Source organism: Phocoena phocoena, chromosome 3, assembly GCF_963924675.1.
Source record: "Phocoena phocoena chromosome 3, mPhoPho1.1, whole genome shotgun sequence".
NCBI classification, from domain to species: domain Eukaryota; kingdom Metazoa; phylum Chordata; class Mammalia; order Artiodactyla; family Phocoenidae; genus Phocoena; species Phocoena phocoena.
Genome location: NC_089221.1, coordinates 166,658,595 through 166,677,625, shown reverse-complemented (window position 1 = coordinate 166,677,625; position 19,031 = coordinate 166,658,595). Strand labels below are relative to the sequence as shown.

The window sequence follows — 19,031 nt, the reverse complement described above, 5'->3', positions numbered from 1 at the left end:
TTATTTTATTGGCATATAGTTGACTTACAATGTTGTATTAATTTCAGGTGTACAGCAAAGTGATTCAGTTACACATATACATATATTCATTCTTGTTATGGTGATATATTCTTGAAGTCAGTGGTTCCCAGTGTGTTATTCCCCACCTTCCTATGTGAATATCAGAGGCAGAAGCTCCTGGAAGGGTCAATTCAGAAGTCATGTTCTGTAGTAAGTCATCCAATAGGCTTAGCCTAGAGCCCCATCCTTCTGCCTTCCAACAGGTTTGTAAGCACCAGATTCCCTGATTTCGGTCCTTATTTCCTATAACTAAACCCTGATTGATATGTTCTTGGAATATTCATTCCCCTTACCTGTTTGGAGAAAACCGTGTCATTCATGAAGTCCTAATACCCCAGGCTATGTGCGACTACCTACTCAGGGCTGCATCTCTCTCTCTCTCTCTCTCTCTCTCTCACACACACACCCACACACACACTTTTTCTTTTTTTTTTTGGCTGTACTACGTGGCTTGCAGGATCTTAGTTCCCGAACCAAGCATCAAACCGATGCCCCCTGCCATGGAAGTGCAGAGTCCTAACCACTGGACCACCAGGGAATTCCCTACATCTCTCTAATAACAACCATCCCCACTCATCGAGCTCCCACTAAGGACTCATCACCAGGTGAAGTCCTCTCCATGCATTATTTCCTTTAATTCTTCTTTTTTTTTTTTTTTAGTTGTGGCACACGGGATCTTTGTTGCAGCATGCAGGACCTTCGTTGCTGCATGTGGGATATTCGTTGTCGCGTGCAGGATCTTTAGTTGCGGCATGTGAACTCTTAGTTGCAGCATGTGGGATCTACTTCCCTCACCAGGGATTGAACCTGGGCCCCTTGCACTGAGAGCATGGAGGTTTAGCCACTGGACCACCAGGGAAATCCCTATTTCCTTGAATTCTTACAACAACCCTATGAGGTAGGAATTATTATCCCCAATTTAAGAATGAAAAGTCTGAGGCTCAGAGAGGTTAGCTAACTTGACCAAGGCCACCCAGCTACAAACAGCAGACATTGGGTTCAAACCCAGTTCTGTCTGACTCGAAGCCAACCTATTGACCTCTGTAGCATTATACTGGGTTATTTGTTCTGCATCTTTCCTTTCCTATCAAATCCACATAGACAACTGAGGGTCAGTCCTCCTGGAGACCCCTTGGAGAGAGCGTAGATGCTGCCCTTCATAGTTGTCCCACCAGAGGGTGAGGGAGGCAGGTATTTATTCTCCAAGTCCCACGTGTCACCGTGGGAGGCCTGCTCCCAGGGGCATCAGCTCCTCAGCATTTCTGGTTTGGCCAGAATATGAGTTGAGAAAGCCCTGAGGCTAAAGTGTGCACGGGAACCCATGAGGGCAAGGGGGATACAGGCAGGACACCGATATCATCTGCCTCAGTCCCACTTTTCAGATGGAGGAATTGAGGCTCAGAGAAGTTAAGACACTTGAGCAAGGTCACAGAGAGGGTGTACAGCAGAGCTAAGACCGTAATTTGGTTCGTGTCGGATTCCAGACATGAGGCTTTTTATGCTGTGGTTGCAGGGGATATCTGTTCACACGGCAGGGGGTATGTTCACATGGCATCCAGAAGACCTGGTCCATCCCAGATGAGCTGAGCATCACCTCTTCCCCTCCCCGGCTTGCACATGCATCTCCATGGCGATCATTCCAGGCGCCCTCCAGGTCCAGGGCTCCCAATTCTGCTCTTCCCGTTGTTCACTCAGAATGGAGCCCAGCTCTCCTTCCATGTTCTAGGAGAGGCTCCTAAGTTCGGCCCTTGAGCCTGGGGGTTCCCCCACAGACTGGCCCCACTGTTCAGCCCCATTCTTTCCTTCTCTTGGGCATTTCTCACCATGGAGCTGCAGCCACCAAAGGAACTCCCTCCCCTCCAGGCATCACACACACACACACACACACATACACACTGACCATGTGAAAATGAGAATTTGTCCCCCAGTTGCACAGGCCTGGCCTCAAGTGAACTGACACGCAAACACACAACATGGACTTAGAGTCACCCAGGGACACTGCACCCTGATAAATGGTCCAGGCACAATGCCATGCTCAGACAGAACAGTGTCACCCAGAACCAGCACATACAACCACATGCAACACACAGCCAGATACACGTTCCAGGCAGAAGAGCCCACAGAAACCCACACACACACCCATCAAATGGTGGAATAACGTCAGAGGTGAACCAACCACCGTTACCCAAGAACCAGCACTCACAAATACATTTGATCCAACACAGACACAGACCCCCGACACAAAAAACACCCAAACCCCATGGTTCAGACGCACAGCTCACACACACAGATTCATGTATGTGGAGATCTATGAAACAGACATATCGTTCATACAGTAACATGCACCAACTCACAAGACAATCACACAAAACAGGGCAGGTAGTTTAAGCACAACACACAGACACAAAAAAGAGGCACACCGGGGGAGCTTCCCTGGTGGCGCAGTGGTTGAGAGTCTGCCTGCCGATGAAGGGGACACGGGTTCGTGCCCCGGTCCGGGAGGATCCCGCATGCCGCGGAGCGGCTGAGCCTGCGCGTCCAGAGCCTGTGCTCCGCAACGGGAGAGGCCACAACGGTGAGAGGCCTGCGTACCACCAAAAAAAAAAAAAAAAACCAAACAAACCAAAAAACCAAAATAAAAAAGAGGCACACCGTTGGTATAAAACCCACCCACAGACCCACAGTTCAGACACAGTCACAAAGTACAGGCAGACAGTTCACACACACCCACAGGGACCCATGACACAACACAGACACCCACAACACGCAAACCCCAGGCCGGAGCAGTGTGGGAATGAGGTTGTGAGAAGCAGGGGAGGGGGAGGGGGACCAGATGACTCAGGAGGCCTCTCTGGGGGAGGGGGGAGGGCGGCTGGGCAGGCAGGCGTCCAGTGCATATGGTTCCCATTAAAGGCCTGGGAATTGAGGAATGAGCTGGCGGGACAAGGAGACCTAGCATCACTTCCCAGCCCTGCCAAGCCAGGAAGGAGAGAAGCCCTAATCCAAGGTTATGGGGCCGGAACTTGGCTCAGAACCACAGCAGCTCCTAACAAAAGCGGTCTACCCTGAGCCAGACCTGGCTGGGGCTCATTTCAACCCCTGCAACAGCCCTGGGAAGGGTTTCACAGGAGAGGAAAGTGAGGGGCTCAAAGGGGTTAAGCCATTGCCTGAGGTCACACGGCTAGCAAGTGGTAGAACTGGGAGTGGAGCCCAGGTCTCTGTGCAGCTGCCACCCCAGCCCCAAGGCAGATACACAGACTTCTCCATCTATCCACAAGCGGAGACCGGGCACTCAATCCAGGCCCGGCCTGCACTGGCTTTAGGGAAGCCCCGTTTTCAAGTAATTGAGAGTTAGGAGTAGGGTGCCTGCACAGATGGGCAGGGTTCACTGAGTGTGACTGGGGGGCCCAGATCTAGCCTTGAGGGGTCAGCATCAGGGAGTGACAACAGAGTTGCAATCCGAGGGATGAGTAAGAGCTGGCAGGGCGTGGTGGGCAGAAAGAAGAGCAGGTGCAAAGGCCCTGAGGCCACAAGGTGCAGGAGGCTAGGTCTCCTGATGAGGTATGGTGGCAAGTGAGGCCAGAACCGCAGGTAGAAGAACTTGGACTTTGTCTTAGGGCTCAAAGGGAGTCTCGGGAGAGTGGTGATCTGAAAGGTACATAGTGAGGTTTGGGCAACCAGCATGAATATCGTACTCAGGACAGATGAAAATGCACCTTCTCCCTAACCCAGAATTTCCTAATTTCTTATATACTTATACACCCTAGAGATACTTACCGTGTGCAACACATGCCCAGATGTTTGAAGAGGAACAAAATGGGAAGTACCTAAAATGAGTAGGAGAGTATGAGTAGGAGAACAGCTAACTCTGCTGAGGTGAGCATTTTCAAAGCAATTAAAAAGACAAGACTGGAAATACTCGTGCCTACATGGAGAAGATGAAAAAATCTCTGGCTGAACTAACAAAGCAAGTCACAAAAATACATGTCCAATATTGTACCGGTGCGAGATAGTTTAGAAACTTGCAAAATCATGCTGTGCGTGATCCCTGGATACAGCTTCCTGTAAGCAGTAAACATGGAGAAATAAACTGAGGTCAAAAATTACCACAACCTAGGGAAAGGAAAAAATAGGGAGTTAGGGTTTCATGGGGATGGAGTTTCAGTTGGGGAAGATGAAAAAGTTCTGGAGGTGGATGGTGGGAATGGTTGCCCAACAATGTGGATGTATTTCATGTCACTGAACTGGACACTTAAAAATGGGTAAATGGTTTAAATTTTATTTTATGTATTTTTTTTTTTGGCCACGCTGCACGGCATGCGGGATCTTAGTTCCCCAACCAGGGATCGAACCCCCAACCCCTGCAGTGTAAGCACGGAGTCTTAACCACTGGACCTCCAGGGAAGTCCCTAAATCCATGTTTTTAATTCTCCACATTCATCTACCCTTGCTGGGGAAAGGAGAGGAATGCAATGGCAGAAATGTATACAGGAGGCATCAATTGTGGGTATGATGCTTTATTTCTTAGGTTGGGTGGTGGGCACATGAGTGTTCATTATAAAGTTTCTCTCTATCTCTCCCTCTCTCTCTCTCCCCTTATATTTATATGTATGTTGCATTTTAAGTGTTGCATATGTATGCATATTTTTATATATGCAACACTTAAAAATGTAACACTTTTGTAGCACTTACCACATGGCAGACATTGTTCTAAGTATGTGATCTATTTTAACTACTTTAATCCTCACACAATCTGACGCTGTAGGTGCTATCATTCACCCCACTTTACAGCTCTGGAGACTGAGGTTCAGAGGGGTGAAGGTCACATCTGATATAGCAAAGTTTCACATCTGAAACTTGGACCAGGTGGTTTGGCTCTAACCACTACACAACACTACCTCCATAAACCTTCCATATTTCATTCATCAGTTTTGCCACACTTGGAATGGATCCGAGAAGAAGGTGTGTCTCCAGGGTGGGGGGGGGGCATGGGAAAGGGCATCAGGATTTTCTGGGTGCTAGAAACAGTCTACATCTTGTTTAGGGTGTGTAGACAATTGTCAAAACTCCTCCAACAGAACACTTAAGATCAGTGCATTTTATTGTACATATTGTGTGCCTGGATGAAAACAATTTCTAAGAAAGAAATCATACTCAATCTAGCAATTCCACTTTTGGAGATAGATCCAAAAGAATCAAAAGCAGGGTCTCAAAGAGATACTTGCACTTTCATATTCATAGTAGCCAAGAGCTGGAAGCAACACAAGTGTCCATCAGTGGATGACTGGATATACAAAACGTGGTCCATCCATCCAATGGAATATCATTCACCCTTAAAAAGGAAGGAAATTCTGATACATGCTATAACATGGGTGAACCTTGAGGATATGATGCTCAATGAAATAAGCCAGTCACAAAAAGACAAATACTGCATGATTCCACTCATGTGAGGTCCCTAGAGGAGTCAGATCCATAGAGACAGAAAGTAGAAGGTGGGTGCCAGGGGCTGAGGTGGGAGGGCATGGAGAGTTGTTTAATGAGTATAGAGTTTCGGTTTTGCAAGATGAAAAAGTTGTAGAGATCTGTTGCCCAGCAACGTGAATATACTTAACACTACTGAACTGTACACTTAAAAATGGTAGATGGTAGGGCTTCCCTGGTGGCGCAGTGGTTGAGAGTCCGCCTGCCGATGCAGGGGACACGGGTTCGTGCCCCGGTCCGGGAAGATCCCACATGCCGTGGAGCGGCTGGGCCCGTGAGTCATGGCCGCTGAGCCTGCGCGTCCGGAGCCTGTGCTCTGCAACGGGAGAGGCCACAACAGTGAGAGGCCTGCGTACCGCAAAAAAAAAAAAAAAAAAAAAAAAAAAAAAATGGTAGATGGTAAATTTTATGTTATGCAGTTTTTCACCACAAAAATAAAATAAAATAAGAAATTTACCAAGGGGGAAAAAGCGTGTATAAAGGAGATTAGACTAGCATCACGGAAAGACAGGACAACCTCTTGGTGTCAATCTGGGTCTTCCGTCTGTTCAGCCACCCGTCTTCCCAGTGCTGCACTGTCACCTTCAGGGTCCAGGCCCGTCCTCTCGAAAGGAAGCTCTGGTGTCTGGGGCACTCAGCACAGGAGGCCACACGTCTGCCCTTGTGGGGTCAGGACCTCTTTGCATGGCCAGATGTGGATCGGCGCAGTTCTGCATGGGTCAGTGCCTCTGGGCCTGGCTGTGTGAGATGTCACATGGCTCCCTCCCTCTCTCTCTGTATGAGCCACCGCTTCAGGGATGCCTCCTCCCGGAAGCCTTCCTTGACTACTCTGTCTCAAGGAACACCCCTCTAGTCCTCCTCCCTGCCTTATTTTTCTTCATAGCACCACCTGACATATCATATATGTATTTGCTTACTGTCTGTCATCCCCGCTAGTGTTAACTCCACGAGGGCAGGGATCTTTGTTTTGTCCACAGCTGGGTACCCGAAGCCTAGAATAGTGCCTGGCACATGGTAGGTGCTTAACAAAGATTGGTTGATTGATTGAATGAATGAATGAATGTGTGGGCAGAGGGAGGGTTATCTCTGAACCACCCATGATGGAGTTTACCTGGGCCCACATCTGTGGCTTGTGTGTTGGTGGCATGTCTCTGTGTGGGGCTGCGTGTTCCTCTGTGTGCCTAGCATGTGCCAGGCCCCAGGATACAGTAGTTCTATGTGTGACAATGGGGATCTCCCTCCAGATGTGGCTCCACCTCTGAGGGTGGGTTTGTGAACACGGTTGTTTTTTCAGGGCAGCTCTAGGTGTATATCCAGACACAACTGGGTGTGTGCAACTTTCTGTGTGGCCTTTGTGTGTCAGTGTATCTGGATCTGGCTGAGGGTGTAGGGGAGTGTGTGATGCGGGTCTGCCCGAGTCTGCTTGTGGGTCCAGGAAGTGACTTGCAGCTGTGGTAGCAGCGGGGGATGGAAGGAGGTGACAAGATGAGGGTCCGATTCCATGAGCCCTTGGTCTGCATATGTCATTGTTCGTATCTCCGACAATGTTGTGAGTGTGTATGTGTAACATCCCCTGCTCCACCCACCCCCTACAACCCGGTCTGAATCTGCAGCCGGGCCCCCACGCTGGCCGCCCTGCCCCACCCCCAGCTCTGGAGTAATTGCTCCTGAAGCACAAGCAGTGTGATTAATTATGGCTGCTGAATATGCAAATCAGCTGGGAATTTCCCAGCAGCCGCCAGGGTGCCGGTGATGATGCTGGGTAAATACACAGAGCTGAGCGTGCAAGGCCTAAAATTCCCTCCTTACACCTTTGTCAATTACCCTTTAATTTAGCAGGGCTGAATTTCTAATTCTTTAATGAGCTTTTACGTAATTAAAGAGTCCTCATTACACTTTTTTTTTTTTTTTTTTTGTGATACGCGGGCCTCTCACTGTTCTGGCCTTTCCCGTTGCGGTGCACAGGTTCTGGACGCACAGGCTCAGCGGCCATGGCTCACGGGCCCAGCCGCTCCGCGGCATGTGGGATCCTCCCGGACCAGGGCACGAACCCGTGTTCCCTGCATCGGCAGGCGGACTCTCAACCACTGCGCCACCAGGGAAGCCCACCATATGCATTCTTGAGTTAAAGATGTTTGAGAGAGGAACTAAAAGGAAGGCAGGCTCAGGTCTACATTTGGGTTGATAGACATCAACCCAGGGTGAAGAAATCAGCAAAAGCAACACATCTGGAGAAGAGATGACCAGGAGAAACACCACCCCCTCAAGAGCCCTCATTGGTATTTGAGGGTTTCTGGGTTCTTCATTGTGTGTCGGATACTTCCTCAAGACTCTACATGGGGAGCTCCCTGGTGGCCTAATGGTTAGGATTCTGGGCTTTCACTGCTGTATGCTGTGGCCTGGGTTCAGTCCCTGGTCAGTGAACTGAGATCCCTCAAGCTACTCGGCCAAAAAAAAGACTCCATTTGGGGCTTCCCTGGTGGCGCAGTGGTTGACAGTCCGCCTGCCGATGCAGGGGACACGGGTTCATGCCCCGGTCCGGGAGGATCCCACATGCCGCGGAGCGGCTGGGCCCGTGAGCCATGGCCGCTGAGCCTGCACGTCCGGAGCCTGTGCTCCGCAACGGGAGAGGCCAGAACAGTGAGAGGCCCGCGTACCGCAAAAAAAAAAAAAAAAAGACTCCACTTGGTTCTTCCCTCACATCCTTCAGGTCTCTGCTAAAACACCAGCTCCTCAGCAAAACCTCTTCTGACCAACCTATTTCAAATAAGCCCCCGACTCCATCACTCTCCATGTAACTTGTTTCATTTTCCTTCACAACAATTAATACTACCTGAAGTCACATTACATAGAGATTTGTGTATAATCTGTTTTCCTCAGAAGTAAGATCCTGAGGGGCAGATACGGCATCTTTCTTCTATCCCCAGCATCCGGAGCAATGCCTAGTGCTTAGTACACACTCAGTAGAGCTAAACAAATGAATAAGTGAGTAAAGGGATGAACTCATTGATTAACCTCTGGGCATCAATATTCTTCATAGAGTTAGCACTCTCAGTAACATTTATGGAATGAATAAAGGAATCTAGAGCAAGTATTCAGGTGGCCTCAGAGGGCTGCTGGCAGGAATAGCTGAGTAAGCTCTGGTTTGGGGTTTTTTTTAAAATAAATTTATTTATTTATTTTTGGCTACATTGGATCTTTGTTGCTGGGCATGGGCTTTCTCTAGTTGCGGTGAGCAGGGGTTACTCTTCGTTGCGGTGCACGGGCTTTTCATTGCAGTGTCTTCTCTTGTTGCGGAGCACGGGCTCTAGGCACGTGGGCTTCAGTAGTTGTGGCTTGCAGTCTTCAGTAGTTGTGGCTCGCGGGCTCCAGAGTGCAGGCTCAGTAGTTGCGGCGCACGGGCTCAGTTGCTCCACGGCATGTGGGATCTTCCAGGACCAGGGCTCGAACCCATGTCCCCTGCGTTGTCAGGTAGATTCTTAACCACTGCGCCACCAGGGAAGTCCCAAGCCCTGGGTTTGAGGGAGGCAATTCACTCCAACCTGCTACCTCTACCCACACAATCCCACCTGATCCAACTTAACTCACACCAGCCCTCCATCACTCCTAACTCAACAATGTCTATCAAGTGCTGAATGGATAAACAAAATGCAGTAAATTATTATTCAACAATAACAAGGAATGAAGTTCTGATGCATTCTGCAACATGAACTGTGACATTATTATGCTAAATGAAAGAAGCCAGACATAAAGGACCACGTATTGTATGATTCCGTTTATATGAAATGTGGAGAACAGGCAAATCCACAGAGACAGAAAGATTAGTGGTTTCCTACCACTGAGAGGTTTGGAGGAGATGATGGGTGACTGCTCACGGATATGGGATTTCTTTCTGAGGTGATGAAAATGTTCCAAATTGATTGCGGTTATGGTTGCACAAGTCTGTGAATACCCTAAAAACCATTTAATTATACACTTTAAATGGGTGAATTATATGGTATGTGAATTATATCTCAATAAATCTGTTTTTTAAAACCTTCAACCCAACATCTAACCCCAAATTCAAGTCACCCCAAACCCAACTCTCATCTTAACTGATCACATCTTAACTTACCACACTGGCAATCCCTACCCCATATTCATAGTACCCCCTACTTACCTCTACTCAGTTCATTCTACTTCTTAAATCAACCCTAATTCAATTCAACCCAATATCCAATTCCAAACCCTTAATGCAATCCACTCATCATTCCAACCCCCAATTCAACAGATCCCCAAACTGATTCAACACACTTCAAACCACCCTCCAACTCAACTTATCTTCAACCCACTTCAATGTAATTTACCCTACCCTTAACCCCTAGCCTGCAACTCACCACAAGGGTCAACTCATAATTCAATTCTCTTCACCCCCAACTCACTCCCTTGACCTGCCACCCAAACCTTTGACCCCTAGTCGTTTTATCTCAAACCAAAACCACATTCCATGTCACCTCTTGATACATCCCCTGAGCTCAGGCAGTGATTCCAAGACCAATCAAGGTCAACATGGAGATCTATTTTCTTTTTTAAAGTTAAATGTCTTCCTAATAGGTTCACAATTTTCCCCAGCTTTATTGAGATATAATAGACATATAACATTGTAGATGTTTAAAGTGTATATAACATGTTGATTTGATACACTTATATATGGCAAAAAGATCACCACCGTAACATTAGCTAACACCTCCCTCATGTCACATATTTACCATTTCTTTTTTTGTCCTGAGAACATGTAAGATCCGCTCTCTTAGAGATCTATTTTTTTAACTTTTCCTCTAGCAGCCTAAGTTAATAAACAGGCCCATCACTTCCAGTGAATCCCATTATAATTAGGTTCCCCGACCCCCAAAGCTACCTCTACCAAAAGACTCAATTATTAAGACAGGTGGTGGCAGATTCCTTGGGTGAGACAAGAGCCTGACCCTAAGAGAGATATGGCCAGCGTCAGATGAAAGGCAGACAGGGACACAGTTCACTGGTTTATTCTCAGACTTGAGATTATGCCCTATGGCCTGGGGCAGTGGGGAGCGGACTTGGGGATCACGCTAGAATGAATCTCTCTCATCATATCCCAGCCCTCCCTAAGGAAGAAGCAGATGAAATATACAACAGAGGGGGTTTTCCCTTTTAATACAGACCCAGGTATAAATAGGGCAGCACCATTAGGATCCTGATTTACCCCCCACCATCTTGGCCCCCAAACCATCTGGCATGGCAAGGTGCATTTGGGGAGATATGGGGGGAAGCAGTATTCAGAGCTAGCGGGGCTGAGGCAGCAGAAGGAACACACAGCTCAGCCCAGGGAAGTCCCACTTCCCTCTGTCGTCTGACTTCAGTCCGTTCACTGTGAACCCACCTGAAAATAGGAATGAGTGAAGAGGTCCCAGCCTGGGATCAGGAGACATCCAGTGCTTAACTATGCGGAAGGTAGCACCAAAGGGTGTTGAGAGCACTGACTGAGGGGTGGGAGGCAGGCATGGGGGGCATTCATCAGCTCTGAGTTAGAAGTTCATTGCACGGGGGTCAGGGGAGGGAGTTGAGCATCGGGTGAGCATGAAGGGGAGACAGAGCCAGACTACAGTTATGCCAGCCGGGGTGAAGTGCAGGGAAACGGGACTCATGGGCCAGGGGAGTCCAGCCTCCAGACCCCCGGAATGGAGAAGGAATACTGTTTGACGGTGATGAACAGACTCTCCCCCGGCTCCACAGTCCCAGGAGACGATAAATGTGATGGCTTCAAAGCCTCAGCACCAAATGTGCCCCATCTGGGGCTCCCTCATTTTCCCTCCCACCCATGAAGCTCTCAGCTGCTAAAGCAGACGGGGCCCAGTTCAAACCCAAACTTCTGGTTCGTCTGGCCAAAGTCAGCGGACGCCACGTCCCATAAGGGCAGAAATCCCACTCGGGAAGAGCTGAACTGGAAGAGGGTCTTCGTCTGTCCCTTCCGGAGCTGACCGTGGGAAGACACGGATGCTGAGTCAGGGGGAGGGTAGCCACAGCCTCCCGCCCTGCTCTGGCCAGCCCCTCACCCCTCCCTTACCCTGCAGCCATCGTAGGGGACAGTGATGGTGGCTGCTGCCGTCTGGTTGAAGGACAGCTCCTCCCCGTTGGTCCCAAGGAAACTGACAGAGCGGCCATGGTCTCCTGCAGCTTCGTCCAGCCAGGCGGCCGAGTTCTGGCAGGAGTATGTGAAGCTCTGGCGGGCTGTGGCACTCAGCAACTTCAGGAAGGTCAACTGTACCACACTCACCGGGGCCCCATCAGCATCCACGTAGGAGAACTGGAGGCGGGACAAAGGAGAGGTGAGCGTGCTCCATTCGCCTCTACTCTTTCTGAGGTACCCACCTCCCAGGATCTCCACCCACCGCAGACCTGCCCGCCCTGCCACGTCCTCATCTTTATCAGCCCCACCAGCCATCCGGCCGTCCACGGTTCTCTTGCAAGCCCCTAGGCACGTGTGGCTATTGAGTCTTTGAAATGCAGCCGGTGAGACTGAGAAAGTTTTCAAAACTTTATTTAAATTTTAATTTTTTTCTGTTGGCACTCATTTTTTAAAAATTGAACTATAAGGGCTTCCCTGGTGGCGCAGTGGTTGAGAGTCCGCCTGCCGATGCAGGGGACGCGGGTTCGTGCCCCCGTCCGGGAAGATGCCACATGCCGCGGAGCGGCTGGGCCCGTGAGCCATGGCCGCTGAGCCTGCGCGTCCGGAGCCAGTGCTCCGCAACGGGAGAGGCCACAACGGTGAGAGGCCCGCGTACCGCAAAAAAAAAAAAAAAAATTGAAGTATAGTTGATTTACGATGTCGTGTTATTTTCAGATTTACAGTGAAAAGTTTTAGTTATTTGTGTATGTGTGTGTGTGTGTATATATATATATATATATATATATATATACACATATACTCATATATATGTTATTTTTCAGATTCTTTTTCATTATAGGTTATTACAAGATATTGAATATATAGTTCCCTGTGCTATACAGTAGGTCCTCATTGTTCATCTATTTTATATATAGTAGTGTGTATCTGTTAATTTCAAACGCCTAATTTATCCCTCCCTCCCCTTTCCCCTTTGGTAACTGTGAGTTTGTTTTCTATGTCTGTGAGTCTACTTCTGTTTTGTAAATAAGTTCACTTCTATCATTTTTTTAGATTCCACATGTAAGTGATATCATATATTTGTCTGACCTACTACACTTAGTATGCTAATCTCTAGGTCCATCCATTTAAATTTTTTTTTTTAAATTATTTAATTTAAAACTTGTAAGGTTAATTTATAACTGATAACTGAGCTTCAATCCATTTATCAGAAAACTGAGGTTTGGAACAACTTGAGGATGTGAATCTACTTTTTCAACTGCAGGTTTTATGCAATCTAAGTACTTCCAGGGAAAGTTAGTGCCCAAATTACGATGTGCTATAAATATAAAATATGTACCAGACTCCGAAGAACTCAGAGGGGGAAAGTTTAAAATGCCTCAGTAATCTTTATATTGATATGACAATATTTTGGGTATATTGGGTTACATAAAATATATTATTAACTTGAGATAACTGGCTTGGTAACGCGTCCTGGCTTCCTTCTCTTCCCTGTACCCTTTCATGTTCCACAATTGATGCTTTCTGGAATCACGTCCCCGGTAAACCCCTTGCAATTGAGTCTCTGCCTCAGCGTCTCTTTCAGGGGAACCCAAACCAAGATACACCCTGACATTATATTATAGCTTTGTTTCCTTGGTTATTGTCTGTCTGCTTCCTTGGTCCTATTCCCAGTAGAATACCAACTTCATGAAGTTAGGAACTTTTCTTTGCTGCTATGCTCCCAACGTTTAGCATACACATATATGTTACATAAACAAATCCCAAATGAACCCAAGATTTCCACTCCATCCTGTAAACCTGACCTTCTTTCCATTTACATATCTCAGAACCTCACTAGACATCAGTCCCTCAAACCAGGAACCTGGGTGTCATCCCTATCCCTTCCCTCCCCTCCATCTCATCAGTTACTCACCTCATCAATTACTATCGTGCCATCTCATCAGTTACTAGGTCCTATTGACTTGTCATCCCATCAATTACTAGGTCATACTGACTCGCCCTCTTAGAGGTTGTTCTAAGCCATGCCCTCCTCTCCATCCCCATAGCACCAGCTCCAGCCTGGTCCCTTCCTTGCTCTCTTGGACCAACACATCAGTCTTCTGGGTCTCCCAGCCTCCAATTTCCCCATCACCACCACCACCAGCTCAGAGGCATTTTTCTATCACAGAGATTTAATCTCGGTGCCTCCCTCACTTAAAAACATTCCATGGCTCCCTACTGCTCATAGATCTTTCTGAGGAAGTGGGCCTAGCTCACACCCACCTCCCCAGCCTCCTCTCCTACCACATTCCCCCTCACACTCTCTAGAGCACAGCAAGTCACCTTTTCTTTAAATTTACCAGGCCCTCTCTTGACTCTGGACCTTCGTATATCCTGTTCCATCTGCCTGGAACACTATTCCTTGTCCTCCCAAACTTGCAACCCAACTTATTCCTTAGACCTCAGCTGAGCTGTGACTTCTACCAGGAAGGCTTCAGGTCCTTCCAGCACTGCCTCTGGATCGCCACCAGGACCTGTGCTTTGCCCTGTCATACATCTGATGCTGTGATCATCAAGAGGCAAAGTGAGTCTATCCTTTTCATCTCACCTCCTCCAATTCCCATGCTGGTTCCCACCAATTTTTATACCATCCCCACCTTGGCCTCCAGGGCAACTCACCTTCTTCCCTCGACGGAATGTGCTATACCAGCTTCCCAGCTTTTCTCTGGACCAGGAGGCCAGTTTCACCTGGGGAATGGAGGGGACGGTGTAGCAGGTGCCCCAGGGGGCCACCATGTCCTTTCTGCATTTATCTCCCCACAATGAAAGCTACTGACTGTAAATATCAGGGACTCTCAGTCTGTTCTCTGACTGTTGGACTGGACTTGGCTGGTGCACAGGACGGACCCAAGAGGCTGGGTGTTCCCGCCTTCTGAGGCAGCCTCCACCAATGATTGATGAGAGCTGGTGGATAAATGCCCCGGCTCCCTCTCCCCCAGGTGGGGGACAGCTCCCAGGAGCCTACCCTACACTGTCTCCTGGAAGTCCCCAGTGACTGAGCCTTGGGTGTCCAACGGTGATGTTTTAACAGCACACTCCTTATTGGCTGCCTCCCCTGGCCCCTCTCACTTACCCCTCCTGGGATCACTTCCTAAATAAATGACTTGTCCTTGTCAAACCCTCATCTCAGGGTCTGTGTCTGGGGAACCCAAACCAAGAATGTTCCTCACTCCCTGCCCCAGCCTCTCTCTGGGCAGAAGGAAGATGAGCTGGTGAGAGATCAGGCCTCAGGTGTCAGCAACTGTTTAGAGATCAAGCCCTGCCCTCAAGCCCCCATAAATTGGGTGGGAGTGAGCTCGTCTAAATTTGCATCCACTAGGGTATCTGAGTTCCCACTAAACCAGGGCTCTGACCAGTAAAAAATAAGAATAAATAAGAAGGACGTTATTGGGCACTTTTGCAGGCCCTGAGCTTACAACGTGTTTTACCTGCAGTAGAGGTATTAACACAGCGACACACATGGTCAGTGTTCATTCAGTGTCCCCTGATATGTTCATTGGCGCCTCAATGGCACAACCACCCTATGAGGTAGATACTTTCTTGAACCCCACTTTACAGATGAAAAAACTGAGGTGACAGATCTGGATTCCAGTCTGAGCAGTCCAGGGTTCAGACGCTCACTGCACACCCACTGCCCTCTATAGCCAAGCCTGGTGCTTGGTGTCAGAGGCTGTTAGGCTCAGGGCTCCCTGATGGGGAAGCTCAGGATTTCTGGGGAACCAGGTGGAGGGCAGTGAGCCCATGGGGCCTATAAGACAGCAGGTTAGGAGGCACAATAGAGCGTGGTTAAGGGCTGGGACAAGAGCCAGACTGTCGTGGGTAATCTTGTCCCTCTCTGTGCCTCAGTTTCCCTGTCTGGGGGATGATAACAGAATTTTATATTTTTAATTGAAGTATAGTTGATTTACAATGTTGTGTTAGTTTCAGGTTACAGAAAAGTGATTCAGTTATACATACATACATATCTATTTTTTTCAGATTCTTTCTCCTTATAGGTTATTACAAAATATTGAGTATAGTTCCCTGTGCTACACAGTAGGTTCTTGTTGGTTACCTATTTTAGGGATGATAACAGAATGGCCACATCGGTGGTTGTTAATGCAGCCAAGCACTTAGGGCTGGCACACATACCTGCTATTTCAAGGTTCTCCATCATTATTGATTTCTTTACTAGATTTTCTTATCTGTCTTTCCCCATAGAAAATGAGCTCCATAAAAGCAAAGCAGTTTTTTATTTTTTTGGATTCTCTGCTGTAACCCCAACATTTCAAGGAGTTGGCATACAGTAGGTGCTCAATAGATGTTAGTTGAAGGAAAAATAAAGTCCCAGTCAACGCCTGGTGTGTGTGTGTGTGTGGACAGGGTATGAATGAAATGGTTTCCAGAATCTGGTCCCTCCTTCCACGACCACCACCTCCCACTTCACCCCCAGAGGTACTCACGGTCTCAAACTTCTTGTCTGGGTAAAGGCAGGTCTCTCCTCCCGCCGTGAAGTTGCAGAAAACCCTGAGCGCATCCCGCGCGCAGCCCTGATTGGGGTCAATCCAGTATTCCCCTGCCGCAGAGCCAGGTAGGGCGGATGAGCCGGGCGGACCCCAAGGCTCCCCGCCCACCGGGGGAGGGACGGAACCTCACCGTCGGGCAAATGCGGGTGGTTGCGGTGCAACTCGCTGCACACGAGGCCTGGGTTCTCAGCCGTGCCCGGAGGGCGTCGCAGCTGCTCCAGCTCGAAGCTCAGCGACGTGATCGAGGCCAGCACCTCCTCCAGGGCGCCCTCCGGGACTCCCGGGCTCGGGACCGAGCGCCGGCGCCGGCGCAGCCCGTGCAGCTGCGCGGATGGACCCTGGGCGGAGGTGGGGATGGAGGAGAGGAGGAGATCAGAGACGCAGGAGGAAGAGACAGGGAGAGAGAGGGGCAGAAATGAAAGACGTGGGGGGCAGAAAGACACAGGGGTAGGGGGAGAGGAGAAAGGGGAGGGAGAGATAGAGACAGGGACAAGGAGAGATAGACAGTCAGAAACAGAGACACGGGAAGGAGAGAGACAGAAGGGCTCAGAGATGGGGAGAGGCCGAAGTGGAGAGAGGATAAAAAGAGACAGAACCACAAAGTCAGGCAAAGGAGAGAGAGAGAGACAAGGACAGAGAGAGACAGAGAGAGGGTGCGCCCGGAAGAGAGAAACAAAGGTAAAATAGTGAAACAAGTGTTTGAGATAGAGACAGAGAAAGGCCAGGAGAGATGGACATACGAGATACGGTCAGAGCCCCCATGGATGTCCCCCCCAACGCCCTACACACAGCCCAGATCCTCCTTCAGCTTTTGGGGCCACCTCCCACCCCACCTGCACCCCCTGAACACCTGGTGTTCCACCCAGTTCTGGGCACTGAGGGACCCAAGGGGGACACACTCCAACACAGTCCCTGGGTAACTCACCTGGGGGCCGGGGGGACCTGGGGGTCCAGTGTCTCCGCGGGGACCTTGGGATCCCTGTAGGGAGAAGTCATTTGGGTGTGAACTCTGTCTATGGAGACCGCTGCCTGCCAACACAAACACACACACACACACACACGCGCGCACACACACACACACACACACACACACACACAGCACTGGGGGTAAGGACATGCAATTTTCAGCACCAAGCATAAACCGCACATTTTCTTTCTATATGTGAACACCTCTGAAGTCATCATCTTAACATCTGTGACAAGTCATAGTTTACTTGGTAGAACTGTTTTCTTCCATAGCAGTTTATAAAATAATGGCTCATCTTACAATGGATGGCATCTTAGATTTGATAAAATACAATGGTAGGTGTCGAAGAAATACTTGTTGAATGCCTGACTGACTGAAAAAATAAATGAATGAATGCAAAGGCCCTGAGGGTTCTAGCGCAGTGAAGGGGGCTGGGAAGCTGGGATGTGGGAGCCCGAGGGAACAGTGAGTACTCACCAGGGACCCCTTTGAACCTTTCTGTCCTGGAGGACCCTGTGGGGTAGAGACAGGGAGAGCCGGAGTCCTGGCTGGCCCAACAAGGTGACCCCACCCCACAAATCCCTCATACTCACCACCACACCTCGGGGTCCAGGGTGGCCCAGAGAGCCGACGGGACCAGGGGAACCCTGGAGAAAGGACATCAGAGTCATCATTGTTAGGGTTCATCCCTATGGTCCAGACACATCCCCCAGACAGGCTTCCAGTTCCCTCCAAAGAAGACCCCAAACCCCAGATGCAGACTTCAACCTTCAAGTCCCCAGAGAGAGTCCCCCATTTTCTCCAGACACAACCCCTATCATTCTAGACCCAGGCTTCCCGAATCCCCATACCCACAGTCTCCAAACAAGCCCCACTTCTGCCTTCCCACCACCCTCTGAACACAATCTTCCCACTCGAGGCAGGACACACACTCACAGGTTCTCCCTGGAGGCCAGCAGGGCCTTGCACTCCTGGCAAACCCTGATCCCCTTTCTCACCAGCCTCCCCAGGGGGGCCAATGAGACCAATTAATCCGATGTGGCCCTGGAGGATAAAAGAGGCACATGTTGGGGAAGAAGTGTGGGCGGGGGATTGGGAGATTTTTCTCCTAGAGCCTTGGAGTAGTAGAGGAGACTCCAATCTCCTAGCTCTCTGGCTACAGAGGGAGGTAAGGGTGGAGGAGAGGGGGGTTAAGTGGGGGAGGAGAATAATGGAAGGAGGTATCCTTACCTTTTCCCCCTTGAGGCCAGCATCTCCCTTCAGCCCTGGGAGTCCAGAGGGCCCCTGGAAGAAGAGTTAGGGTCAGCTGGTGAGTCTCAAACAGAAAGCCGCAAGGTCCATGTGAGTGACTGGGGGATGGTCAAATGGGAAATTACCCAGGTTTCAAATGGAATTACCAGGGAAGTGGTCATGGGGATGATGGCCAAGAAAGAGGAGGGACGATGAGAGATGAATGAAGGGGTTTGTTGGAGCACGGCCAACTTGGATGGTCAGTGGTCAACATCAATGTAGATGGTCAGTGTAGGCTATTAAGATAGGTGGTCTGTTTGGTCAATGTAGACCATCAAGATAGAGGGTCAGTGTGGATAGTCAGTGTAGACCACTGAGATGAGTGATCAGAAGAGATGGTTAGTATAGATGGTCAGGGTTGACCATCAGATGGATAGTCAATGAGTGGTCAGTCTGCAGCATCAACACCCATGGTCACTAGATGCTCACTGGATGCCCAGTGTGGTTCCCAGTGCTGGGACCTCAGGGACAAAGAAGTCTCTTACCAGGGGGCCAGGAGGGCCCAACTGTCCAGGAGGTCCCAGCAGGCCTGCTTCACCCTAGG

The 19,031-nt window shown here is 49.3% G+C and overlaps 1 protein-coding gene across 1 annotated transcript in view; it reads right to left on the bottom strand.

Moving 5' to 3' along the window:
- Nucleotides 1–10,548: 10,548 nt before the first annotated feature.
- The window catches only part of COL5A3 (collagen type V alpha 3 chain), a 38,662-nt gene continuing 30,179 nt past the window's right edge, over nt 10,549–19,031 (bottom strand). The window contains exons 57-67 of the mRNA XM_065874268.1: nt 18,973–19,026; nt 18,428–18,481; nt 18,134–18,241; nt 17,791–17,844; nt 17,675–17,710; nt 17,156–17,209; nt 16,361–16,568; nt 16,168–16,280; nt 14,345–14,413; nt 11,624–11,863; nt 10,549–11,533 (exon numbers count right to left, since the gene is read on the bottom strand). Of these exons, the coding sequence (XP_065730340.1) occupies nt 11,387–11,533; nt 11,624–11,863; nt 14,345–14,413; nt 16,168–16,280; nt 16,361–16,568; nt 17,156–17,209; nt 17,675–17,710; nt 17,791–17,844; nt 18,134–18,241; nt 18,428–18,481; nt 18,973–19,026 (1,137 nt within the window). The 3' untranslated portion in view covers nt 10,549–11,386. The remainder of the gene's footprint in view (nt 11,534–11,623; nt 11,864–14,344; nt 14,414–16,167; nt 16,281–16,360; nt 16,569–17,155; nt 17,210–17,674; nt 17,711–17,790; nt 17,845–18,133; nt 18,242–18,427; nt 18,482–18,972; nt 19,027–19,031) is intronic.